At 41.3% G+C, this 16,336-nt stretch overlaps 2 protein-coding genes and 1 long non-coding RNA gene across 4 annotated transcripts in view; 2 read left to right on the top strand and 1 right to left on the bottom strand.

The window, feature by feature from the left end:
• The first annotated feature begins 592 nt into the window (after nt 1–592).
• LOC100014300 (olfactory receptor 1361) lies at nt 593–3,391 on the top strand. The gene is made up of 2 exons (XM_001368570.4): nt 593–1,609; nt 3,183–3,391. Exon 1 carries the CDS (start codon nt 593–595, stop codon nt 1,532–1,534), a length of 942 nt encoding a protein of 313 aa, XP_001368607.2. The 3' UTR covers nt 1,535–1,609; nt 3,183–3,391.
• An 8,069-nt stretch (nt 3,392–11,460) lies between these two features.
• Nucleotides 11,461–16,336, bottom strand: part of LOC103098154 (uncharacterized) — a 19,793-nt gene continuing 14,917 nt past the window's right edge. The window contains exons 2-3 of the long non-coding RNA XR_465935.3: nt 12,075–12,215; nt 11,461–11,991 (exon numbers count right to left, since the gene is read on the bottom strand). This is a non-coding gene — a long non-coding RNA (uncharacterized LOC103098154). The remainder of the gene's footprint in view (nt 11,992–12,074; nt 12,216–16,336) is intronic.
• TPM4 (tropomyosin 4) overlaps nt 13,770–16,336 on the top strand; it is a 47,006-nt gene continuing 44,439 nt past the window's right edge. The window contains exon 1 of one of the 2 annotated variants that reach the window (XM_003340769.4): nt 13,770–14,120. In XM_003340769.4, the coding sequence (XP_003340817.1) occupies nt 14,007–14,120 (114 nt within the window). In that variant the 5' untranslated portion in view covers nt 13,770–14,006. The remainder of the gene's footprint in view (nt 14,121–16,336) is intronic. The other variant, XM_003340771.4, reaches the window with a different exon arrangement.

The following is a 16,336-nucleotide window of genomic DNA, read 5'->3' as shown; positions in this document are numbered from 1 at the left end:
ATTACCCTAGGGTAAAATAGAAACCTCTATTTGATATTAAAGACCTTCACAACTTGACTATCTTTCCAGCATCATCATACATTGCTCTCCTTCCTACCCTCTACCATCCGGCCACACTGGCCTTCTCTCTTTTCCCTCATCAAGGCTCTCAGTTTCCCATCTCTATACATGCACTGGCCTGGAATACAGTCTCTCCTCACCTTTGCCTCGCAGAATCACTTGCTTCTTTCAAGATCCTGCTCTATACCTTTTATACAAAGTTTTTCCTGAACTTCCAACTTCTAAAACCTTGCCTCCCCAATGAACTTATACTAAACTATCTTACATTTATTTTTAATCACCTATATAAATATATAGATATTATGAACCACTTGTATCCTCTAAAACAATTCAAATTCCTTGAACAAGGACTGTTTCATTTCTTCATATCCTCAATGCCTGGTGCATAGTAGGTACTTAATAAATGCTTATTGATTGCTTCATTGAAACCTAATGAATTAAAACTACTATCTCTTTCATGAGAACATCATTTGATGGAATACTTTTAAATTCTTCTTTCATCTCCTTCTCCCCTGTACTTCCCAGTAGACCTATGGAAGGAGGAAATCAGTCTAGAATCTCCGAGTTCATACTCCTGGGCCTTTCAGACCAGCCAGAAGAGGAGAGGCTCCTCTTCCTGGCATTCCTATTTATGTATCTGATCACAGGGCTGGGGAATCTGCTCATCATACTGGCCATTAGAACTGACTCTCACCTCCACACTCCTATGTACTTCTTCCTTAGCAACTTATCCCTGGTCGACATCTGCTTCACATCTACCACCATACCCAAAATGCTAGCAAATCATGTATCTGGGAATAAGATGATCCCCTACTCTGGGTGCCTGACACAAGTATTCTTCTTCATTTGGTTTGCTGGAATAGACAGTTTCCTCCTTACTGCCATGGCTTATGACCGCTACGTGGCAATCTGTGCCCCGTTACACTACAGCACAATCATGACTCCAAGGATCTGTGCCCTTCTACTTGCAGTATCATGGTTTTCAGCCTATGTTAATGCCCTAACACACACTGTCCTGCTGACCCGACTCTCGTTCTGTGGCCACAATGAAATCCCTCACTTCTTCTGTGACCTCAGTCCCCTGCTGAAGTTGGCCTGCTCAGATACCTTCATCAATGACTTGATGGTCTACACAGTGGGAGCATTGCCAATCATCACCCCATTCATAGGCATCCTGATCTCCTACACTCAAATTTTCATGGCTGTGCTGAGGATTCCTTCTGCAGGTGGGAAGCGGAAAGCTTTCTCTACTTGTGGTTCCCACCTTGCTGTGGTGTCTCTATTCTATGGAACACTTATTGGAGTGTACTTCAGTCCTACATCCACCCATACAGTCCAACAGGACACAGCAGCAGCTGTGATGTACACAGTGGTCACTCCTATGCTGAACCCTTTCATCTACAGTCTGAGGAATAAGGACATGAAACAAGCCCTGAAGATGCTCCTCACCAGGAAACCTGGCCTTACTCTTTGACTATGAGACATCCTCCTAGGCTTCAGCACCTACTGTGTCAGACAACAACCCAAGTTCTGTACAAGAAGGTTTGAAGTGAGTCTTCTCTCATGCCAAATGAGGATAATTTGTTCCCTCTTGACCTGTACAAGATGCAGTGTGGTGTTATGAAAAGCACAATGAATTAGCTATCAGGAGCCCTGGGTTCTGATTCTACCGCTTCCTACTTATATGACCCTGAAAAAATCAGTTAATCTTCCTGGGTCTCAGATTTCTCATTTATAAAATAAAATGGCTAGACTAGATGATCTTGAATGTCCCTTTTAATTTTGGCAGTTTAGACTCAAGACCTGCTTCAAATCACTTCCTGGTTGTGAGATTTGGGGCAAGCTGCTCACATTCTCTAGGACTCAGTTTCCTAGAATCATTAAAGAATTTTAGAGATCCCTAGCAATTCATGGACCCCTGTGGCAGTCCAGTAATACTTATAGAATGCATCTCAGAATACTATATAAGGATGATATTAGAAAATAAGTATTGTTTTATTAGTTTAGAGATAAGACATAGAGGGGCTGGCTTGAGAAAGAATTAGGGTTTGAAACAGAGCTGAGAGAATATGTTGATTTCAAATGTTGACAGTTATAACTGTTTTTCTGTATCAATTACTCTCTCTGGCAGTTAGCAGTTGGTCTCGGGCAGTTGGGAATTGCTCTCTGGCAGTTGTCAGAGACACAACTCAAAGACTCTCTCTCAGGGCTGGAGGAGGTAACATCTTTGCCTCTCTGTCTGAGGAAAAGACCTGAAGGAGCTTAAGTGTTTTCTTTTTCCAACTTGGGAAACACTATTGACTATTTCTGTCTTCATAAATTGGCTTATATCTGAGAAGACCAAAGAAAGATCTAATCTTTGGTTTGAACTCTAGATTCAGAGTCCTAACTTGATTCTTGCTGAGACTCAACCAGCTAGCTTTTGTTATTTTATAACTGGAAGGCAGCATTAAGAATTATAAGGATAATAATGGTAATTTATTTAGAATAGTATAAATTTGGGTTAGTCAGATCAGGGAGGATTAGTGTAGCCTGTGAAACATAGGAGAAGCAGTTCCTTGGGGAACTAGGGAGTTTATTTGGGTGAATTTAGAATCCCTTAGAATTATCCTTATATATAAGAATTATCCTTATATATTCAATAAATATTTCATTTTTTATAAGTCTCTTTAGTGTCCTTGCGCCTGACTCTAAAGGGAAGTTCACATTTGCGCTTCACTTCACTTTATCAATGAAGATACTTTTGATTACATCTATCAAAAGTATCTGAACAGTTTTGAACTTGTATTGGCATGATTTTCCCATCTGTATTTGTAACTTGCCAATTATTATTTCTACAACTATTGATTGCAATCAATTGAAGAAAATGCTAAAATTCTGTTAGAAATTATAATGAAGAGGGCATCTAGGTAACACAGTATACAGAGCACCCAGTCTAGAGTCAGGAGAATCTCAGTTCAAATCTGGCCTCATATTTCCTAGCTGTGTGACCCTGGGCAAGTCACTTATCCCCATTTGCCTAGCCCTTGCCATTCTTCTATCTTAGAACTGATATTAAGACAGTAGGTAAAGGTTTTAAAAAGAAGTTATAATGAAAATAAAGATAATTTTTTCTATGTAAGTTCATAGGTACTTTGAAATCTATCCATGGACCCCCCAGTTAAGAACTTCTGATCTACAGTGATACATGTAAAACCCAGGAGAATTGCTCATTGGCTCCAGGAGGAGAGAATGAGGAGAGGAGGGAAAGAACATGAATCATGGAACCATGGAAAATAATCTTAAATAAATAAACTTTTTTAAAAAAAGAACTTCTGATCTAGTCCAACCTCTACCTGAATAAAAATTCCATGAGAAATGGCTATACAACACCCCTTCTCAACACAATTTCCTCCTCTGTAAAATTGTGGTTCAATTTAACATATATTAAGCATTAATAAATGTTTATTGAAAGAAAGAATGAATGAATAAGTATTATGTGCAAAGCTCTTTGATAGGCTTCAAGAATACAAAGATGAAATAATATATGATCCTTTTCTTTAAGACTTATAGTCTAATAGGAGGAGAAATATATCTACAACATATAATATATATTATAGGCTAGGAAGTGATAAAATGCAAAGCTACCTAAGACATTCAAGGAAAGAGGGGTAAGTCTAATAGGGGTAATTTGGAGAAGCTTCTTAGAGAGCAAAGCTGTTAAACTGAGGTTTCAAGGTAGAAAAGATTTCAAAGAGTGGAAATGAGACAAGGGGCCTATTCCAGGAAAGTTGCAGGGGCTGCGAGGATTCCATATGGGCAAATGCAGATTGAAAGCTGACCAGACAAGTGCAGGAAGTGACAAGAAGTCTAGTTTAGCTAGAACAGAGGATGAGTGGAAAGGAGTACTGTGAGTTGAAGCTGGAAAGGCAGATGGAAGGTAAAGTACGTCCACCCCCAGTGACAGAGATTCCATGGAGGTATTAATTGCATTATTATACTTTGACAGACTCCAGGGACATCAATGAGTAAAAACTGTCTTTTTCCAACTGATCAGGTGACAAGATCAGTTATCAGAAGACCTGTGTTCATATTCAAGTTCTGTTACTTTTAAATCATATGACCTCCACCAAGGCACTTCCCCTTCAGTGAGCCTCCATTCACTCATCTATTAAATGGGGGTGATATTTCTCCTACCAGTTACTTCACAGGACTATTTTAAAGTGCTTTATAAACTTTAAATTCTTCCAGAAATGTGAGTTATTATCATTTGATTACTTCAGTATTCCCAGTTAGGTGCCTCATATTTCCCTGTGCTGTGTTCTCCTGTTACCTTGCCCTTTATCACTGGACAGCTGGGCCTTGTCCCTAGAGCCCTAAGAGGAGGAATGTGACCATCTGAATCTTAGGAAATGCCTCTGTGAGTCTGTCTGATCGTCTTCATCCTTGCCCCCATGACCCAGGGAAGAGAGAGAAGAAACCGAAGGCACCACATAACCACAGGGTTAGGCTCTCATAATAAACAGGGGTTCTTCAGTTGGGGAGCCAGGCTCAGGGAGTGGAAGTCAGCCCGAGTTGGGGGCCTAGAAAGCAAGAGATTCTTGTCTTGGCTCTGTCTTTGATTCTAGCTTCCCTGGTCCATGCCTTCCCTCTAATGCTCATTAGCTCTCTGTCAGGCATCAGATTCCACCTCAGAGAATTCCCTGGACATTCGTCTTTCTCCGGGCAAGGCTTGACCATACAAGGCTATGGAGTGAACCTGGGCCATTTCCTGTGGGAGGGATACCATTCTCGGGGTATTTCTGCACAGGCTGCTCACTGACTTGGGTTTCAGGCCAGTGAGTCACAGCCCTGGAGACATCTTAGGACAGTCTGGCAAAGCCAGGCTTTGGGGCCCTTTCCTCTCTGCTGATTCCTTCACCCACCCACTCTCAAAGGCTTCATCCTACCTATAACTACTCTTGCAATGGTCCACCCCAGAAGGACCTCTGTAGTATAGAACAGAGGAGAGAGCACTGGCCCTGTGTTCCAGTTCCACCTCCTCCACAAATACCACGTGTGAACTTGAGTCTTGGTCTTCTCACTTGTAAAGTGGAGATGATAATCACAGCCCTACCAACCTCACCATGCTGTAGAAAATGTCAAATGAGATTAAAAAGACCCCTATAAAATGGCAAATCACTATACAATTCTGAATCAAAAGCTCTACTTTTTGAACCTCCCCTAGGACTCTACCCTAGCTCAAGACTCACTAGGGTTCTGTCCTTTGCAGTCCAAAGGTCATTCTCCTTGGCAGAGAAAACAGAAACAAAATAAGAATTGAGCAAAACTGCCTTCTCTTATTGTTAGTTCCTATTGTCCCATCCCCTCTTCCACCCCCAATCACTGCATTATCCTTTATTTTCTTTTCCCCAGTCCTTGGGGAGGGGGGGGACTCTTCTTGTTGTCATTACCTTGCTTCTCCAGCCTCAGTTTATTCTGAGCTTTGATACTGTTCTTAAAGTAGTAGCTGGTCACACTTTTATATTCATTTCATTGTATTCATTCATTCATATATATATATAATATTCATTATATTCATTCAATTTATATTTATATTCATTATCCATTCCCTAACATTGATAATATCTTCAAATGTCCTTCTCTTTGCATGTTCAGAATTTCATTCTGAGTCTTTTATCCCTCCTGGACTGACTTCTGCAAAATTTTGGCCCATAGGATCCTACCTATTCTTCCTCTGAACCCTTTGGAATCTGTTTTCTCAAAATCTAGGATGCAGGTCAGATAATTCAATAATTCTCCTCCGTCACAAACTCTAAGAGGGAGTGGTCGATTTCTCTTTAGAGTCCCATCATTTCTGCACTTCAGCAACCAATTCCTCCCTATTGATGAGAATCATAAAAATGGAATTCCCTCTTCTTGATTCTTCCACCTCTTAAATGGTTAAATTTTCTTTGAGCTAAGACAGGAAGTCATTGACTTTTCTGCTTTTAACAGAGAGAGAGAGGGCTCTACCCAATATCTAAAATCCATCATCATTATCATAACAGGTCCTGAGATAGAATGTTTTAGCTAAAAGTGACCTTAGAGCAAAAATTATTGTTAGACCTAGAAGGACTCTTAGAACATAGAATGTCAGAGCTTAAAGAAACCTTAGAACATAAACAATCAGAAGAGAAAGGAACTTTAGAACATAGAAAATCAAAGCTGGTAGGGACCATAAGATCATACATTTAGAGCTGGAAGGGACCTTAGAATCCATCAACTCTGCTCCCACTTCTCATTGTACAGATAAGAAAAATAGCAACATAGAGATTAAGTGACTTGCCAATAAATGTCTGAGGCAGGATTTAAAACTAGGTCTTCCTTAGACCTAAAATTCCTTAGAATGTGAGAGGTGGGAGGGATGTCTAGTCGTATTTGCCAGCCCAAACCCACTTTATAAATGGTGAAACAATCTCAGAGAAGGGAGAACACTTGCCTGAGATCAGACAACCAGTTAGTGGCAGATTGGGAACAAGCCTTGACTCCAAGACTCTTTCCATTATACCAAGCTATCTCCAAAGCCTCAGAACTCAAATGCCAGCATGAAGCAGGGACCTTTAAAGTCTAGGACCCACACTGTTTTCCCTCCAAGATACTAATATGTTTGCTTTGGGACAGTTCCTGTTTGAACTTGGGGGTTCTAGACCCAGGCTCTATTTACCTCCAAGGCTTATGATTCATTGTTGGGAGTTACATGTTTGCACTTCTCATATTAATGAGATGAGTCAGTACCTAGTCAGTTCATTCATTCATTCATTTTAGTTAAAAACTCTTCAGCTTCCTACCTAAATGACTGAGGTCATTTCTTAAGCCTCCCCTGAATGATATGGACTCTTCCACATGGGAAGTTTGGCAATGGGAAGCAGTTCACCCACTAACTTCTTTTTTTTTTAACCCTTACCTTCTGTCCTAGTAACAACTCTAAAACAGAAAAGAAAGGGCTATACAAACAGAATTAAATTACTTATCCAGGGTCACACTGCTAAGTGTCAGAATCTAGATATGAACCTGGGTCCCCCAGGCCTGGCACTCAATCCACTGAGCCATCTAGCTGCCCCTGAAAGTCACAGAGGAAAATCCTGCCCCTTTAACATCATTCCATTTGTATGATGAACATCATCATAATAATTCACATTTATATAGGAGAGTAGGATTCAGAACTAGAACTTTCAGCTCACCCAATCATAATGCCTTCATTTTGCAAAGAAAAAAACTAAAGACCTGAGAGAAGAAGGAATTTGACCAGTCACAGTCAGTGGGATTAAACTCAGATCCCATCATTGCAGCTAATAAGAGTTAATAACAAAAGTAAAGATTACTATTAATAGAGCACTTTGATTTTACAAAGCAGGTATTTCCATGATCTCATTTAACCCTAACAACTACTCCATGTGATAGGTGCTATTATTATCCACCCATTTTACAGATTAGGACAATGAGACTTAGAGATGATAAGTAACTTTCCCAAAATCACAGAGCTAGTCATCATCTCATATGAGATTCAAACCCAATTCTTTTTCACTCAGAATCCAATGTCTCTCTGTTGTATCACCATATAGTATTTCATTTTGTTTTTTAAACCCTTACCTTCTGTCTTAGAATCAATACTGAGTATTAGTTCCAAGGCAGAAGAGTGGTAGAGATAGGCTATGATTAAGTGACTTGCCCAGGTCATGATCATACTGCTAGAAATGTCTGAGATCAGATTCGATTCCAGGGCCTCCCATCTCCAGCCTTGCCTTTCTATCCACTGAGTCACCTAGCTGCACCCCCTACAGTATTTTAAGTCAAGTCACTTAGCTCTCGTGAGTGTTAGTCTCTTTATCTACAAAAATGAAGGGACGAGCTAAATGACTGCCAAGCTTCCTTTCAGTTCTAAATCTAAAATCCTATAATTCTAAAATGTATAAAATATTTTTCTTCCAGCAATCCTGTGAGGTAAATAGAACATAGGGAAAGAGAGCACAGAGAGATATCCTACCCATTTCTCCTCTCTGAGGAATTATTTAAAAATTCATATGATTTGGAAGGAATCTCCCCCATATCTTATTACCTTTCTGCAAATAATGAAATTAAAGGCTAAATCATTTGTCTAACATTTGTCCAGCAGTAGTAAAAGAGCTGGGCTTTGGATCCAGGTGTTCTGACTGCAGGTATAGGATTCTATCCCTTGTTTATACTACTGTCTCTCCACTAAAAAAAACTCCAAGAAGGATTATGTCTCCACAGGCAGTACCAAGGTCCTATGCCCACTCTTTCTGTGACTTCTCTCTCCCCCCTTTAAATCTCATCTCTACAGAGGACCCATAAACAATTTCTAATTAGAAGGGACCCCCAGTGGCCACCTAGTCCAGCCTAGGCCTGAAATCTATCCCCACTCTTATATACCCAACAAGAGATCATCCAGAGGCATTTGTCATTCACACTGACTAGATAATCATCCCCATTTGGTCTCCAAAATATGTCTCAATCTTTTTTATGCCTTATAGGCAACCGGAGAAGGAAATCCAGAGTTCAAGAGAAAACCTGGGTTCGAAGATAGCTGAAGTGATGACAGTGAGTGAGATTGCCAAAGGAGAAATAATATTCACTAGCATATAACACTCTAAAGTTTGCAAAGTACATTACAAGTATTATCCCATTTTATCTTCACAATGATCCTGGGGAAAAGGTGCTAAATGATTATTCCCCAGATATTCTAGAGGGGAGTAGATTTACACTTCAGGGAACTAGGAACATGGTTTTTGGAGGTCTGGTTTGGAAAGCACTGTGTCAAATATTTGAGAGGTTAAGAATATAGAGGATTAAGGAAAACCCATTGGATTTGGTGGTCATAAAATCAATGGAAACTTCAAGAAAGAAGTTTCATGAATTTGATGGACACAGAGCCAGAAAGAGCCCAAGTTAGTGGTGAAGAAATGGAGGTATTGGATATTAAAAAAAAAAAAAACACCTTTTTCTAACAGTCTGGACAGAGGGCAAAGCTCTATGAAACAGGAAGACTCACAGGCAGAGCTCCTTTAAGATGATGAAACCAGACTGACAGAAGGAAAAGAGTCATTAGAAAAAGAGGGATTAAAAAAAATGTCCCTTTTCCAAGAAAAGTGAGAAGGTTCAGATAGTCTGAAAAGTGAAGAAGGCTTTGGGGAATGTGAGTAGAAAGATATAATAGTGGGGTGGCAGGAAAATCCAAGGTATGTTCTAGTGGCAGTGCTGGACTTAAGAGAAGTCATCAAGCTTATATGGACCTGGGAGAAGTCAATGACCAGCTACTAGATTTTGCTGAAAGGGGGAAAGGGGAATACAATTAAGGGCAACCTAGTTACAGGATGTTAGGTAGGTCGTATAGCCAGGAAAGGTTGGTATTTATTCATATCATCTCTGTTCCAGTTCTATAAAAGGGAACAATAGGGTATAGAAATATGATGAAGTCTTGTAGCTAGAGTTGGAAATTATGAGGTGGATCCCTGGACCCTCTCCTTAAAAATATTGGAGAATCAGAGAGGAGCTCTCTAACATCCACCCTCCATCATCTCCAATCAGAGGCAGAAAGGGGCAGGAGGCACTAAGGGGGTGTGCATTTTGGAATGGACATCATTTTTCAAGATGGCAAGCTATTGGAAATCATGAATGTCAGGAGAGCATTCAGGTGGGAAATAATGAGGTAAATGCCCTGGACACTTTGTTTAAATAGTTGAGGAGCTGGGAAGAGTTCTCTAATGTCTATCCTCCATCCTTTCTAATCAGAGATGGAGTGAAAGTAGAGGGCATGGAATCTAAAGAAGTTGATAAACTTGAGGCTAAGGGGCTTGAAGGGACATCAACTTGTATGATGGTTGGGACAAAGAGGAAGACAGTAAAGCCAAGAGATGTATTCTTTAAGACAGAAGAGAGAACCCCTAAGAATCAGTGAAATAATACAAACAAGATCTCATATTCTTTCTGTGAGAAAGGGAGGCATTAATAAATGTTTTTCCAACTTTCCATGAATACCTGAACCCCATAGTAGGTATCTGACTTGCCCAAGGCTACCAAATAAATCAGTGGCAGAGCTGAGAATGGAAGGGTCTTAGTTGACTCTCCAATTCCTAGTGCCTCTAGCCTAACCTCTAGATCATTCACTGTTGATGCAGGAAGGTAAGTATTATAGACCTCTTGCTGCTTTTTTCTTAAAGGTATAGTTGAAAATAGAAAAAAGCAGTTTTCCAAGAAGATATGGTCAGTGTGGTCTGGGCCTGTCCCAAAGAACCTCCCACCTCCAGAAGTAAGTAGTTACTAACAAGGTTAGTAATTAGTTGAGCCAGAATTTGAACCCAAGTCTTCTGATTCAAAATCTATTATTCTTTCCACAGTACCAAACTGTTTCTGGAGTTTAAAAAAAATCAGTGACATAGTAGAACAGTAAGAAAAGTAGAACATGTTTTTAAAAATGGGTCCCAACTCTAATAAATCATAAACTGGGATGAAATAATGGCCACCTTGTCATGAGTTCAAGACAGAACCAGTAGCCAAAAATTGTCACCTAAAGTGTCAAGAAAAAGAGTTAGAGAAAATTAGGGCTGGGTTGAACACTAATGATTATTAAGTAGCATTTTCTCCTCTATTACCACCCCCACCAATTCCCCCAAATGAGGAAACTCATAGAGAAGATAGAGACCTTGAGAGACTAAAGACAGGAATTTCTTCCCAGAATTCTAGGAATTTGGGCCGCTTACACAAGCCCATGCTACCAGACAGTAGCATTTAGCCTGACATTCATGCTCCACTCCATCCCAAATCTGACCCCAACCTTCCTCTCTCTTCTCTTTCTCCATGTCCCTCTTTCCCTCCCTCCCTTCCTCCCTCCCTCCTTTCCGGTCTCTCTCTCTCTCTCTCTCTCTCTCTCTCTCTCTCTCTCTCTCTCTCTCTCTCTCTCTCTCTCTCTCTCTCTCTGTCTGTCTCTGTCTCTGTTTCTCTCTCTCTCATTCTCTCTCACTCTCTCTCACTGTTCTCTCTCTCTCTCTCTCTCTCTCTCTCTCTCTGTCTCTGTCTCTCTGTCTCTGTCTGTCTGTTCCTCTCCCTCCCTCCCTCTCTTTCGACATCACTTCAAAGAAGCAACTTGATTATAGCAGACAGAAATCAAGCCTTGAATCCAGGAAGACCTGGGTTCTAGGTCTACCTCTGACATATGAACTGTGATTCTGGGGAAACCACTTAATCTCTCAGTACTCCAAGTAACTCTCTTCAGTCCCAGTCCATAATCCATAAAGAAGGTACTGAACTGAATTGGTAAGGGATATTTCCTTACCCAAAGAATGTCCAATACCAATAAAATCACAGGTCCAGTCCCTATCCTATCTATGTCATGTACCCACTGTGTGAACCAGATGAGGCCTCTCACTGTCCATCATCATCATTTTATTCAATGCTTTATCCAAGAACTAGAAAGAACCCCAGGGTGTATCTGGTTCAGCTCATATGGGAACCGAAATGTCTGCTGTATCCTCCCCCACAACTAACTGCTCATTCAGCCTTGAATGAAGCTTGAAGCTTGAAGACTTCCAGTGACATGGACTTCACTATGAAATAAGATAATCTGTTCCACTTTCATCCACAATGATTGAGTGGTTTTCCCAAGTCACACAGCTAGGAAGAGTCAGAGGCAGGATTAGAACACACGATTTTTTGGACTCTTCATTCGTCCAGCTCTTTTGCCAACATATCATGCCATTTTCTGCTTCATGCCACCTTGTATTACAGTTATCAGGGGACAGAAAGCTTCTCCTACTGGTCTGTTCCATGGATTCCACGAGGGCAAAAACTGAGTCTTATTACTCTTCTAGCTCCCCAAACATGGCAGATATATGTTAGCATATTTTGAGATGACAGGAACAGGCAGAGACAGACTGAAGCTGACAAGTTGAAAGCCTGTTGGAAGAAAAACAAGAAGGACATTTGAAAAAGAGCCTCTGCTGTGTCTGGGATTTGAACATTTAGAAGAATCTACTTACAGCCAAGAGAAGCTAGGTGGTGTAGTGGACAGAGTGCCAGGCCTGGAGTCAGGAAGACCTGAGTTCATATCCAACTTCAAATACTCGCTCTGTGCACCCGGGTAAGTCACTTAATCCTGTTTGTCTCCATTTTCTCATCACCTGAAGAAGGAAATGGAAATCCACTCCTTTGCCAAGAAAACCCAAAATGAGATCACAAAGGGTCAGACCTGATTGAAAATGACTAAATAGTAGTCAAACCCCAACTGAAAATGGAATTCTTCAGGTCCAGAATTCTACAGATAAATCAGCAACAAAAAGCATAGGCCTAAACACACAGTGAAGGGATCCACCAAGAGATGGTACATGAGTTCCATCAGTCTGCTGCTATTGGAGACCCCATCTGGCTCCTCTTTTATCTTGAATCACCAAGCACCAAGATTTTAAGTGTTCTATTCAACCTTGGGAAATTATTCTTTTTTCCTTCTTTTTCAACCTTTATCACCCAGAGAAATCTCAATCTAATCAAACTTTTTGTGGCTGCTGGTTTTCCTTGGCAATGGAATCATACCACTAGAGCCAATCAGTCACAGTAATTTTTTAACCCTTACCTGCTGTCTTAGAATCAATACTAAGTAATTCCAAGGCAGAAGAGCAGTAAGGGAGAGGCAATTGGGATTAAGGGACTTGTCCAGGGTCACAGATCTAGGAAGAATCTTGAGGCCATATTTGAACCCAGGACCTCTCATCTCCAGGCCTGGTTCTCTATCATTGACCCACTAGCTGCTCTAATCATAGTATTCCAAGAGGCTTCCTGGAAGGGTTGAAACTAATTTTTTTTGTAAGGAGGAAGATATGGTGGGGAATGTGGTTGCCCCAACCAGGAGGCTAAAATCCATTTTAGCCTCTTAACATCTCATTACAGCCATTCCCAAAGGGCAAAACTAGACCAGCATGAGGGGAGAGTGAGTGGGAATCACTAGCAAGTAGATTGGGGATTAATATGAAAAACTTCTTTTTTTTTTTTTTTAAACTTCTTTAAAGTTAGAGCTGTCCCAAAGTGAATAGGATTGACTTAAGAAACAATGAACTCGTCATCAGAAGGATTCAGAAACTAGATAACCATATATTGGTGTTATTGTAAAGGAGTTTAGTATTGGGCAGAGAGAAACCTGGACTAGGTGGTCTCTGAAATCCCTCCCAAATCTAGACTTCTAGTACACTATGAATGGTCTATAACAGGGGCTCTTAACCTTTTGGGGTCATGGATCCCTTTTGCAGGCGGGTAAATCATATAGATCCCTTTAAAAATCATAGTTGTTATCTGCATTTATAATGAAAGGAAATGCTTAAATTCCATTTACAAGTTACTGAAAATAAAGTTATGCTTTTCCACCCCATTCAATTTCTTGAACATTTTATGAATCTCAGCTTATAAATCCCTAGTTTAGAAAAAGATTCTTCCTTCTAACCATCCAGACAGTAGAAGAGTCTTGGGCCTGTCTCTTCCCTGGGACCAGGCCAGCCTCCCTTCTCTGGTTCCTTGGGATAGATGGGTAACTAATGAGCTTTGTTCCCATCTCTGTGTTCATGTGTCAACACTCCTGAGTCTGTCAGACAGTTAAAAATGGAAACAAGTTGTTTGGCATTTTTTTTTCCTTTAAGAAAACCTAACTATCCAAATAAGGAGAGGGCAGCCAGCTGAAGCTTCAGTCTGGGAACTGAGGCCAATTTGTTCCTTAGAAAGGCTGTGAGGAAAGGAGCTGCTGAGCCCTGGGGACTTGGGCAGCCTCCAGACTTCCCAGGAAGGGGCCTGGGAGGTTAAAAACCCCCCTCCTCCTGTTGCCAGCTTGCACTTGGCCTCCTGGAACACACCAGCAGCTAGTCAGTCAAGTTTCTCCTCTCCATCGTTTCTTTGCACCCAGAGGCAGCCAACCAACCCATCCTACCACCATGGAGGCCATTAAGAAGAAGATGCAAATGCTGAAGCTGGACAAGGAGAATGCCATTGACAGGGCTGAGCAGGCTGAAGCTGACAAGAAGGCGGCAGAGGATAAGTGTAAACAGGTGAGCCGTGTGGCTAGGTAGCCCAGGGAACACAGTATGAAGGACTAGAAGGACAGAGCACAAGCCCTGACCCTGCTGTTTGTTGGTTTGCTGAATGATCTTGGGTAAATCACTTTCCCTTGGACCTCACTTTCCTCTTCAGTAAGATGAAAGGGTCCAAAGGTTCTTTACCTTGTTTGTGCCCTGGGTCCCTTTGGAAGTCAGTCTGGACAAGCCTATGAACCCCTTCTCGGAATCATATTCATAAGTGCATAAAATCAAATATGAAGGATTGCAAAGAAAGCCAATGATACCAAAATAATCATCAAAATTAAAAACAAAAATAAGATCACAGCCCAAGGTTAAGACTCACCTGATAGTTTCTAAGGATCTAACATTCTACTCTGTTGTCTTCATCTCTTCTCTTGGTGGGAATCCAGCTAACAGACCCAATAACCTAGTGTTTCAGAAAAGGGTTCCCTCTTCTCTCCTGGCATCCTTCCTTCCCTTCCTCCAGTCCCCCAGATAAAGGCTTAGTCCTTGGGCCTTTCTGGTGCTATTACCTCGAGTTAAGCCATTTGTGGTAGCAAAGGAAGCCTCATGCCCTTGTCAAAGTATGTCTCTCTCTTTTTTTTTAAACCCTTACCTTCCATCTTGGAATCAATACTGTGTATTGGCTCCAAGACAGAAGAGCGGTAAAGGCTAGGCGATGGGGGTTAAGTGACAGCTAGGAAGTATCTGAGGCCAAATTTGAACCCAGGATTTCCCGTTTCTAGGCTCTGGCTCTCAACCCACTGAGCCACCCAGCTGCCCCCCACAGTATGTCTTGGGAATGGGATGCATGAGTATTTGCACAATCAAGTCTAATTGTAAGTCTCATCAACTGATGTTGGAGTGGATTACATTGGCATTTGGTAAAGGAGCTGAAAGTGTGTTTGTTTGCTGCCTGTTGCCTTTCCTAGAGTGGTACATGTGTGTGTTAACCTGTTGTTTTGTCCATCGGTATGCATGTGTATCTGGGGGAATGGGGTTATATACAGAATACGTGTTCTGTTACATAGACCAGTGGCTTTGCTTGGAGAGGTTGGGAGGGAGGATAAGCAAATGTGAGATTCATTTCAGCCAGTTTTCTCAAACCCTCCATAAAATACTGTGATTTGTGTCTAGGATGAGTGTTTGAGAATGTGAGTAGAAGCTCATGTCCCTGTGACTTTTGTAAGAGGCGTATGGGAACACTGGAATGTGGTGTGCTCATTGTGAATGTGTGTAGCCTACTTGAGTGTGAACTTGTGCTTGAGTCTACAGCAATAGCTGTGTGTATGTAGAGATAAATCTATATCTCCCATCCCGAAAGGTTGAGATATAGGTAAATAGATAGAGCTATATCTCCACACAAACATACTAAAAAGTACGTATCTCTGTAGCTGCATAGGTGTGTTGACCTGCGACCTTGTACATTAGGAATGTGTGCGTGTACTTGTGCTCGTGTGGATCAGGGACCGGGACTGGTGGAACTATACAGGAGACATTGTATTGAGGATGCAAACAGAAGTCTATTTGAGTATGTAGTCCTGCGTCTATCTATACTGTGTACAGGGTGCATGTGGGTTGCTGTGTGTGCTTGTGACCTTGTATAGAGGGAGTGTGTTTATGTGGATGTGTGTGTATGCCCTAGATTTTTTGTAAGGGAGAAAGTTGTATAGGAGTGTATCAATGAATGTATATGTTTGAGATTGGATGTGTTTACCTGTGACTTTATGTAAAGGTGGCTATGTGTGTGCCCTCATCACCTCTCACCTGGACTATTCAACAGCCCTAATGAGGCTCCTGCCTCAGTTCTCTCCTCGGTATAATCCACTTTCCATTCAGCCACCAAAATTATTTTCCCAAAGTACAGTTTCTCCCATGTCATCCTGGCTGCTCAGTAAACTCTAGCAGTTCCCTATTTCCTCCAGGATCAAATATAAAATCTTCTATTTAACATTTAATGCCCTTCACAACCTATCCCATTCCTACTTTTCCCCTAACACACGACACTCCATCTCCTGCCTTGGCACTCCTTGTGGCTAATCTATTCTCCTATCTCACAGAGCTCTGCCTTTTAGCTTCTCTGGCTTCCTTCAACACTCAGCTCAAACCTCACCTTCTACAGGAGGCTTTTCCCAGGTGCAACACACACACACATAGCTGGTACTTTCTACTCAGAAATGATCTTCCATCTACACTTGTACAAAGAG

This window comes from Monodelphis domestica, chromosome 3 (assembly GCF_027887165.1).
Source record: "Monodelphis domestica isolate mMonDom1 chromosome 3, mMonDom1.pri, whole genome shotgun sequence".
Classification (NCBI taxonomy): Eukaryota; Metazoa; Chordata; class Mammalia; order Didelphimorphia; family Didelphidae; genus Monodelphis; species Monodelphis domestica.
The sequence above is the reverse complement of the archived record's forward strand: the minus strand, read 5'-3'. Positions and strand labels throughout refer to the sequence as shown.

What these genes read in the sequence shown, in the direction of transcription:
- LOC100014300 (XM_001368570.4), top strand. Translation starts at nt 593, where the DNA reads ATGGAAGGAGGAAATCAGTCTAGAATCTCCGAGTTCATACTCCTGGGC.